The sequence below is a fragment of the Odontomachus brunneus genome, unplaced genomic scaffold (assembly GCF_010583005.1).
Source record: "Odontomachus brunneus isolate Ranch 3 - 2012 unplaced genomic scaffold, Obru_v1 Obru_scaffold_021, whole genome shotgun sequence".
NCBI lineage: Eukaryota > Metazoa > Arthropoda > Insecta > Hymenoptera > Formicidae > Odontomachus > Odontomachus brunneus.
Window position 1 is genome coordinate 443,326 of NW_022639471.1, and position 10,984 is coordinate 454,309.

The 10,984-nt window shown below is 44.8% G+C and overlaps 1 protein-coding gene across 1 annotated transcript in view; it reads left to right on the top strand.

The window, feature by feature from the left end:
• Window positions 1-10,984, top strand: part of LOC116842106 — a 31,277-nt gene that overhangs the window by 6,924 nt on the left and 13,369 nt on the right. The window contains exons 2-6 of the mRNA XM_032810829.1: window positions 3,416-3,654; window positions 3,837-4,459; window positions 5,006-5,775; window positions 8,247-8,484; window positions 10,262-10,316. Coding sequence (XP_032666720.1) covers window positions 3,418-3,654; window positions 3,837-4,459; window positions 5,006-5,775; window positions 8,247-8,484; window positions 10,262-10,316 — 1,923 coding nt within the window. The 5' untranslated portion in view covers window positions 3,416-3,417. The remainder of the gene's footprint in view (window positions 1-3,415; window positions 3,655-3,836; window positions 4,460-5,005; window positions 5,776-8,246; window positions 8,485-10,261; window positions 10,317-10,984) is intronic.

Below are 10,984 nucleotides of genomic sequence, written 5' to 3' on the forward strand. Positions count from 1 at the left end.
GCGTGACAGTTTCCGTTACCAAATTTAATATTTCAGAAATCTTTTTTCTATTTCTCTCTCTGTCTTCCTCTTCTCATTGCTTAGTATCGTTTCATGTTCCCAAAATAACATAAGATCTTGTCTTGAGAAAATATAAATTTATATGAAAAAATTTAGAGATCTAAATTATAACATACTAACTATGAAAAAAGAATTTCTTTTTGAATATATGTATATATAAAGTTATAGTTTCATTACCAAATTTAATATTTCAGAAATCTTTTTTTCTATTTTTGTTTCCGTTTTCCCTCTCTCTATTATTGCTAAATATAAACTGTACATTTTTTTAATAAGGAAATATTTTTGCAAAAGTATGACGTTCATAGTCTCTTTCTGGTCGAGTCTGGTCTGCAATTCACAAAGGTACCGTCCTTATATCCCTTCATAGCGCACAGCGACACGCACACGCCAACTCCTCCATTCAAGCGCGCTGACAATAAAATGTTTGGTGTACAATTTAGCGTAATGTCGTGCAGTCGCAAGCCGGAAACGGACGAAACAATACCTTATCGCAGGTGCAGTCTGGCTGTCGTGTCGTGTTTACGTCGAACGACAAACTAGCGTCTGATTATATAAACGGATGCCTTTCGTCGCCGCTTGTACTGGTTCGTCCAAGAGAGGGACTCGTCGCGACGAATGCGTCCGGAGGGTTTTCAGCTATTCCGTGTGTCATTCTGTCTAGCGCGAAGCTCGTCGTCGGACTCACGGGCTTTTAAAGAGATTGTCTCTACTTTTCAAAGTTCTCGCAAGAAGCTCGCCAGAAAACGGTCTCTTATCGCGATGCAACTCTTTCCATGAAGATTGAGAGAGAGAGAGAGAGAGAGAGAGAGAGAGAGAGAGAGAGAGAGAGAGAGAGACTTTCGAAACGTACGTTAGGAGAAAGTGCCTTCGCCCAAACGTCACATAGCCGTCACCTTCGGCTACACTTCGACATCGGGGTTCCACCTAGCGTTGGGCCGAGCGCTCAGATACCAGATGGGACTCACCGTGTTCCACCACCATATGGGCAGGTGCCCGGACCGTTTTGCGAATGCCTAGGGTGGTGTCGCGACAGACACGTACACTCGCACATTTCTCGGAGAAACGCATGCGAGCGAGCGCGCGCGAAAAAGGACTCGGAGTATGCTCGTGTGCGTACCGGGGCATAGCAACAGCCTGTATGCAAATGAATGCATTTTTATACCTAGCTAGTACAATACATGCCGCACTCCCTCCCTCCCCTTTTTCCCCTTTCGACAAACCGTTAAAAGTGAAAACCTGCTGCTACTGCTAGTGCTGCTGCTGCTATTGCCGTCGCTCTCTTACGCACCGTCACCGGCTTACTGCCTGTACGATTTTCAGGTTGTTTCAAAGGAGTTCCTTTCAGGGTCAGGATCGGGATCAGGGATGCGGGGTCTCTCGCTTGACCGGATGCATCGCGAGATGTCTCCCGTTTCCGCCGAGCGCTGCGCGAATCTCCGAATCTCCGAATCTCCGAATCTCCGAATCTCGAATGAGGATTTCGCTCAAAGCGTTCCAAAAAATCACGAAGAATACATTTTTATTGTGTATTTTTTCGTGTAAAAATATGTAACAATGAAGAGCAGTAAGAACTGATTGCAGATGTGATGTGTTTATAATTACGAATAATAGTACACGCGTGCAGATATAAATCAATGAATTATCGGTCGACATGTTTCGGCCGTTCTTTGACATACTCAGACGAAATGATCAATATTAAGCGAATTATCGGTTAAGGCACTCTTACATATTTTCTTTCTACACTAAGAGAAAATGATTGATCCAACTAAAATTATAGTTATTTTTGGCCCCAACCAATATTCCTTAGTTCTAATACGAAAACGGTAGTAGTATATACATGTAATATTATTACTACTAACGTTATAATAGAGCTTAATAAAAGGGAAAATGATTTTTTTATCACAATTTATACTAATTATTTTTTATGTTGTTATAGTTGCAGTTACCAAGATATCTTTCTTAATATACTTTCAACATTGGATTCAGTGAATTCAACTTCGAATAAACTTCGAATTCGAATAAAAAACGGTCAATGCTCCCATCACACAACGAAAAGTGGAGTCCGAACCGAAATAAATTGCAATATCCGCGAAAATATCGAGCGTCGGTTGCAGTATCTCCGATTGGGAATTGCCAAACTAGATCACATTCGCGAGAAAGGCTTCCGGAATCAATTCGATGACCGTGGAATCTGTGCTCACATGCGGTCTAATCGAATCAGCGATTTCACGAGTCAGGGGCTGCATGCGCAGCAACAACGTTGTCACCGTGCGAAACAATAATTCGGCCCATTCGCTCCGTCACATTCTCTTTGTCGCCCGTCGCGCTTGTCCGCGCCCGATTTTTTTCCTCTCACGTCGTTGACCACGATGAAATTACCTTCGATGGCGTTTCGCTCTGGAGAATGAGAAGGAAATAAAGAGAGAAAGCGACAAAACGAAAGACTGAGAGAAAAAGAGAAACATTGGCGTTAGTTTTAAGGGCCGTTTATGGGATCGTTAAGCATGGGTCTAGCTAAGTGCTAACTCGAGAAACCGTCTCTCAGGTGTAGCATGGCTTTCACCTGTTTCGCTATTTCCCGTATGACGCGACAGGTGCATGTCTCTATATTTCTCTCTCGCTCTCCTTTCTCTCGATCTCGTCACGACGACATTTCCTGTCGTCTGTTTTGTGTAGCGTATCGTGCACGTCTCTCCCTACGTAATTAAGCGCGAACGATTACTTCATGTTCAGGGTCAATGGGTGGACTGGGCAGGGCAGTACGCTGTTGTCAACGTTATCGAGACGTAACGACTCTCCCATTCATGCCTGTACATTCTACATAGCATCGTAAATTAATGACAACTGGCCCAACCCTTGCACTTCCACCTTTGTGTGTACGAAGGAAACAGTTAGATCTGATATATGAGACTAATAGAATAGAAAGCGGAAAAAGTTGATACTTGAGATAGCAAAGATCGTTTCACAAGTCTGTATACTGAGAAAACAATATTTGTGAATAAATATTAGTAGGATATAAAGTTTATTTCTGTGAAATAAACTTTTATCTCGCAAATCAATTTCCAAATATTTCTTTCTCATTGTAGATCTGAATTCCGAAGAAGAAGAAATATCTATTAAAAGATAAAGTTGAGAACATTTAGAAAAGAAATGGCTGGAACAATAATTATACGCACGTTTGACAATAAATATTTTAGAATTCTTTGTTATAAACCTAATCTCTAATATGTTTAATAAATACTTCTCAATAATTATCTCTAATAAATCTGATCTCTACAAGTTCAACCTACTTTCTCTCTCTCTCTCTCTCACTCTTTGTCTGCTCTCATTATAACATTAGTTTTTTTCCGCGTAGAGATGCTGAAGTGGACGGTCTCGAGATCGTTGTCGACGACCAGCTCGACACCTCACGGTCCGCCCACCTTGAATAAAGCACCTCGCAGGCCTTTTCGAGACTTGTCCAACACACCGCCAACCTCTACTACCCGAACTAGACAAGTAACCGCTCAGAATGTGTCGAATGCGTCCAAGACGACGCCGGCGCGAAGGAGAAGATGCAGAAGTCATGGGACTGACTTGAGGACGTATTTTCAGGTAATAGTGAGCTCACGAAAATTCGACAGACACACACATAGACACATATGCGCGCACACCAACACACACACACACACACACACACACACACAGAGAGAGAGAGAGAGAGAGAGAGAGAATTCTCGTTTGTTAACGTTGATCGGAAGTTTATCTGAAAACGAGTCACTCGATCGGCTTTTCAGGCTACAAAGCCGCACTCGAGGCCGAACAAACGCCAATCCATGTCGCAGAACGGAGTCGAAAATTCCTCGACTACGGAGAGCTTCTATCAAAGCACGCCGAGAGTGGACACCGATATCGGCCCGCTTATGTTCTGTCCGGCCGGTGGCAAGTGCTCCACTGCCCTCACCCTGCCGACGGACCCCGCGCTCTTCATGAACAGCCGAGCCAGGAATTTCCCGAGCGACAACGAGCTACCGCAGAACGTGGTCAACGAAGCGCGCGCAAATCTGCAGTCGCACGTGTCCGACTTCTTTCAGCAGATCTCGATGGCAACTAGCCCCGAGGACGTGATGGAGGCGGACTCGATGCCGCTGGGTAAAACCAAGGTCTGCTCCAAAGGTGTCGAGCAGAAGACAACACGGCACGTGAGGACACCGTATTTGCCAAAGTTGGCGAAGATCACGAAGATCCATGCGCGATGCAAGACGCCGTATCACACTAAGCTCGCGCAAGCGATCAGCCCCTTCAAGCAGAAGACGCAGGGACAGACGCCGCTGGTCGGCAAGCTGTCGAGTCTGACTATAGACCAGGATTTACCCAAGTTCGAGAATATGGATAACACTGTAACGGAAGTGCTGCACAGGTAAGTGATGAAACCACGAAGAGCGAGGGAACTTGATAATTCCGAGAATGAAGATTTTAATCTTGCACGAAAGCGTGGAGAAGAGACGCGGAGGAGGTGTAAAGTTCAGAAAATTGTGAGAGTAACTTGAAAGCAATCGTTTGAGGAAGTAGACATGACATTTGCTTGAAATCTAAAACTCAAAGTTTAAGTTTCAGGTCAAAGTTTAAGTTTGACGAAATTAGTGCGATATCATATTTCACATGTACACATAAAATACTGTAGTAAAAATTACACTGAAATTATATTTTTTCTTACAATATTTTCGTGAAACTGATCTTATTTCTTAATATGTTTTTAAACTTCTCTCTGTTTTTAAACTTCCTCTGATTATATAATAAAATGAGTATAGTAAAAAATGGATACTCGAATTGTTTATTCGTATATTTAGTATATTTATTCGTATTCGATAGTTCGTACTAATTCCTCTACAAAAAACATATAAGATTCATCGTTGTATGAAACAAGCGATTAAATTAAAAATCGAGTGTAAAATTTTATACGCAGAGAGCAGGAGGTAAACTTTGGGAGCAAGACCGTAGCGGAAATTCTTTTGGGGGATGTCGAAGAGAGAAGCAAGATCCTGGAAGCGTCCTGCGAACAGCAGTCAGATGCAAAGACAATGGAACACATATACGAGACTATCGCAGAGCAGGACGAGGTGGCAGAGGAAGAATCGCCGGCGCGCAACGACAGCTCTATATCATCAGTTAGCCAACTTCTCGAGGACCCTTCGCCAGTCTCCTGGGCGTTCACGTCGCCTTTGAACGACCTGGAGGGCGAGTTCACGCTCAAGAGGCAACGCGGCATTCGCAGGAAACGTCCGCGAAAGGACGGCGAGCAGTCGGTGGTCGGTAAACGCGCGAAAAGAACGTCCAGTCTTTCCGCGACGGATAATCAGGACGCGTTGATCGAGGCGATTAATCCAAACGTGAAGAAGCTCGCGTTAGAGACGGATCTCGATTCCACCTTGGACGAAAGACACGTGCCAGCTCTGAAGACGTCCTTCTGCGGCGCGAACGATCGCAAAGAGGTGGATATTAGCAGGAAGACCAGAAGTTCCTGGGACCTCGACAGTCCCAAATCGTCCATGATGGACGACCTGCACAGTTCAAAATCGTTCGTCACTTCTGTGTCCACCACTCCGGAGGTGCCCCTGATCGCGACTGTCAGACGGTGCTTGAAGTTCAGCCCCGAAGGCGAACCGTTGAGATCCAACTGCCGCGGCTCGATCGAGATCGAGTGCTCTCTCGTGGCAGAGCACATACACGTGCGAGGTAAGTTTGTTATGCTTATTCAAAAAGAGACTTTAATTGCGTCGATATAAAGAAAGTGGAGTTTAGCCCTTGTTGCACCAACCGAGTGGTAAGCTAACTAACAGTTAAAACATTACTGAAATTAAGACAGACGCGGGTTAAAACATGCGTCTGTCTTGATATATCGTGAAAAAAAACAAAGACTGACGTATAATTCAACTATCAGTTAGTTTATCATTCGACTGATGTAACCAAGCTTTACAGATATGCAGGACAGAAAGAATATGGTACATTATCGCGTGCTATCATTCATCAGTATTTTTTAATTGATAACTCAAAACTCCACGTTCATATTTGCAAAATGGTAGAAAACATTTTTTTTCAGTTTGACCTAATTTATAAGCACATGATTGCAAGCGTCGGTATCACAACTTGTCTGCCTTGTTGCGCGTGATGATTTGCGCGAATCTTCCATAATTAATAACTCAAAATTGTACGTAGTTGCTTAGAAAATGGTAGGGGAATTTTGTGTTTGGTCCTAATCTATATGTACACGAGGAATGGAAAATTTAGCGTCAGACACCTTACACGTATTATATCGCGACATATCTCGCGGATCGGACGACGCACGATTTCGCCAGTTATTCGCGGGGCGGTTCGGCGTACTCGTACACCCTTGCGGTCGCGCGCGGCCACGAGACATGCGCCAGTTACGTGTCACGAGAGGGGGTGTTTCGGGGGTGCTCGGCACCTCGCGAGGCACCACACTGTGCCAGTAACCTACAGACCCTCCCGGCAGCTTGATTCTGGTTAGTAGGCTCACACCGGCATCGATCCTTGACGTTGTCCTTGCGAAAACAACCGTGATCTCGACTCTTGTCCACGACGACGATGACGAAGACGATATTCTGTTCTCGTTCTCTCGACTTGCTCCACCGATTTCGTTGCACCTTCGCGTGTCCGGTGCGCGAGAAGCGTCGCGCACAGTTCCTGCCGCATTCTGTCGACGCAACGCTCGCGGACGCGGCGTGAGATCGTTCCGCAGGATCAGCACGAGTCGATCGAGGTCCTCGACTCGTCCTGCGGGAGCCATTCTTCCCGTAGCTTCATCTTCAGCTTCTTACTTCAGAGATTTTACGATCCCTTGTCGTTCGGTAACCAACGCGCTTTGGCTCGCTGTTCACGAGGGTGAGTCGACGGAAGTGCAGGGTGAATTTAAGCGCGACGTCGATACGGAAACACACTCGCGGTATTTACGTTATAGACCAGCTCTCTGGCGTGTAAACATTTTCGATGTCGCTTCGGTTATGGTCGCCTCATGTGGACCGGCGACTGAGGAGCTTGTTGTAGTCGTACGGCGATAAATGTTTCCAGCGGACAAGCGCGTTTCGCGAATTCACCCTACTCGTCGGCTTGCGGAGTCAGTGAGCGAATGCCGCATCGGTCAGGCGTCCTCGGGCGCAAGTAGTGCATGCCGTGGTACAGTCAGCCGTAAGAGCGAGCCCGGAGCGTCGATTCTCCGGGTTTCCCTCTGCCCGCAGTGCCGTCGCACAGTTGCGAAATATTTGCCCCGTGTGCTAGGATTCGAGAAATATTCTACTCGGTTTGTTTACACAAGTCTCCTGTGTTTATTTACCTCTTTTAATCGAGACCAAATGAAATCTGGAATATGGACTTGAAAAGTTTTAGAAAAATATACGCAGATTTGCGTAGAAAAATCTGAGGTAAAAGCAATCCAGCTTGTTTTATAGTAAACTTTATGTTTGCCACGTATAACATCAATGTTATGCAAAGGAAGTCAGCAATAAAAAAAGTAGCGTATGTTAAACAAACATGACGAAAAATTGAAACGAGTTCGGTCAGGAATAGTATGTAGCGAATTTGCGAGAGTCAGCGAGCGAAGGAAACCGGCAATGAAATATGGCGCACGTGTTTAAGAACTGCGCACGCTGTAAACGTTCTCGACGTTCTCTTGCTCTTTCAAAAAATACCGATTCTACTGTCGATAAAATCCGAATGAGTCGACTGGGTAGACGACTGGTATAGCGAGAAAGCACGAACAATTCTTCATGAAATAAGGCCGAAGTCTTGTTCCCACAAGGACTCTCAAAGAGCTACCGAGGTAGTTACGATATCAAGATCAATTCTCGACGTCTCTCGTCTCATAATGTACATCTCGTATTATGTACATCACTCCACTTATTAATTCTCTGTTATTGCTGGAGAACACGCGCATATACACACGCATGTCTGATAACATAAATAGAACTTCATATGACACTGAATTATTATCTTATTTCGTTCTAGAATAGATGCTCTTTCTACACGTAGATAAGTCAATACAAAAAAATGCCACAAACAAAAACTGGCTTTCAATATTTTTGCAGCAGAAAGAGCATCTCCTCCATAATATATCTCCTCTGTAGAGATAATAAGACACATTCGTTTTCTTTACTCATATGATACTTGAATATGATTCTTAATTGATACAGTGATAAGGTGCAAGGACCTGAGGCGAGCGTACGAGGGACCGGTACACGCGTATGTCAAGGCGAGCTTGAAGAACACTAGTGGCGAAGGAGTTGTGAAGAGAACCGCGGTCCACCGTGCTACGCCGAACCCGGTGTTCCGCGAGACTCTGGTATTACCTTGTCCGGCGTATAACAGTCATTGCACCGGCAGGCCCACGTCCCTGGACATCGCTGTCTGGCACCGGGATCGTCGTGCGAGGTGAGCATACTCCGCCAAGAATATAAGAAAGAAAAAGAGACAGAAACAGACAGAAACAGACAGAGAGGCAGAAACAGACAGAGAGAGAGAGAGAGAGAGAGAGAGAGAGGGGGGGAGCTTGAGCAACGGAATTGCTGGAATATACTGATTAAGTTCGTAAATCTCGCGATAAAGTCCCCGGTAAATTGATCGTCTTGCGCCGCGCTACTCGCGAATTTATTTACCAATACGCCGAGAACGTCACGGAGCTCATTCGGTGGACGACACTGTGCCATATAAATTGGCACAAGAAACAAGATAAGGGGAGAACGGTAAAGTCTGCCTAGACAAATAAAGCTCGCCGTTTAGGGAACAGGTTATTCCGATCGATAAAGGTCGAACGATAATCTGCCTCGCGCTAATGTTCGTCTAATCGTAATAGTCGAGCAATCGTGGGTAGAGACGTCGCGCGAATTAACCCCGGCCGGCGAATCGGTCGTATTTAATTCGTCCTGATAAAGCCTCGTAAATGATACGTCGTTAACTCAAGCGGAGCTTAACGAGCACGTGATGCTTCGTACCGTGCACGAGATAGCAATCTTTCTCTCAGGTCGAGGTATGGCGAGGCGGCGTGGGAAAGCCTCGTGAAATTTGTAAACCGGCCACGAGCCGCGGTAGGCTCGCGAAATTTATGCTGGCGGATCGTCGAATTTATCGGTCGTCGTTTTCCAATTTTTCACGGTTACCAGCGACCACACATACTCGCATGCTCGTAAATTCACGTTTACTTATAACCTGCCGCCGCCGACCTCTCGTTCATTCCCCACTGGTTACGTTTATTTTTATGCGTATTTGTAAGTCGATACTTCCCAGTCTCGCGGAGAAAAACGACGCAAGGCCAGTTCGATATTCGATCGATAATCGACCCGCCCCTTCTGCCGCCCGACTTGTTTATTCGTCCAATTGTCCCCGGCCGAGACAGTCAACCTAATTTTAAGCTGCTCCAAGAACATACAGACGTTCCTTCGACAGAAATAGTCATTTGAGTTACTTCAGCTTGCGTTCTATCGGGTTGTAGAAAGTTGCGCGAACGTTTCATTGAGAAAAGTTCATAAGAACAGATTCCATTATGTAGACAAGGAAACATTTTTCTTGTACATTTTACAGTTATTTTCCTATAGACGAAGAAAACAGCAATGCTTATTCGCAAATGTATAATTGCGGAAGAAACGTTTCTCCAGAGCTTTCGCCACTTTCCCGCCTTGGCATAAGTTGATTCAATTAAGAAACTATTTACAAGCTGATCGTGTTGAGAAAAGTTAAACGAGATATTTATCCAGATATTAAGAGCTTGAGAGAGAAGCGCCGGTATAAAAATTCCCCAATATTAATTTTCTTAATGATATAAAAAAATAATAAAAATGTAGGAATGCGCAAAGAGAAAGAATGGCACATTCCTGAGCCGCGCGTCTTCTCGGCCTCGGCGCTCGGTCCATTCTTCTTCCGAATATCTAAACTAATTTCTAGGCATCCGAGGGTTCCCTTTGCGGTAGGAGGGGAATCGATTCTCCGGGATCATGCGCACCACGCGCACCACGTGCGACTCTTCGCGTTCCCCCTTTGCACCCTCCAACCCTATATTCGACATTACGGTCACGCTGTATATACACCACGCTCGCATCTCGCGAATAGATGGCACACTCGTGCGTCATATAAGTACGTGCGTCCACACGTTTACGCGACTCTTACTACCGAAGGCGAGAATTCACGTGCGCTTCCCTTTCCGTTTGTGTTTCAGACGTAGCGAGCTGCTGGGCTGCATGACTCTTCCCCTGCCTCTCTCCCAAGATAAGGTAAATATTGCGAGACTTTGAGTATTTATACGAGACGCTCTCTCGATTGAGAGAGACGGCCGCCTTCGATTTGCCTTGAGTGTATCCGCGCGCGCTACAGAATATACCCAGACGTCTGCTAAAGTTTGCTGCTACGTTTGCTTCCAAATATTGAAGAGACGTCTGAAAAGCTTCTTTTCTTCCTTTCCTTTTACTATAAATTGTTAGAGAGAAAGAGAGAGAGAGAGAGAGCGCATCATGCCTTTTGCTTTCGAGAATACCGCGAGTGTATCGTAACTTGAAATATTTATTCGAGACGTTTGCTGTCGACTTATTTTAAATATATCACGTTACCAAACTCGTCCACACAAATCTACCAAAGTTTGCTGCTGTATTAATTTTCGGATACTTCGAACGCGGTGCTCGTAAAGTCTATCTTATCACAAGTTATCTCTCGTCCATAAGTTATCGAGAAGCTCATCTTTTTCCAGAATAAAGTAAGTATATATTGAGATTTAACTATTTTATATTTTACTTGAGTTTTTCCGAATGTAAATTTAATGGTACACGCGTTGATGTAACGTTGCTTTTTAAATAAATTGTTCATATTAATATAAAATATTTCGAGAGAGAGAGAGAGAGAGAGAGAGAGAGAGAGAGAGAGAGAGAGAGAGAGAGAGAGAGAGAGA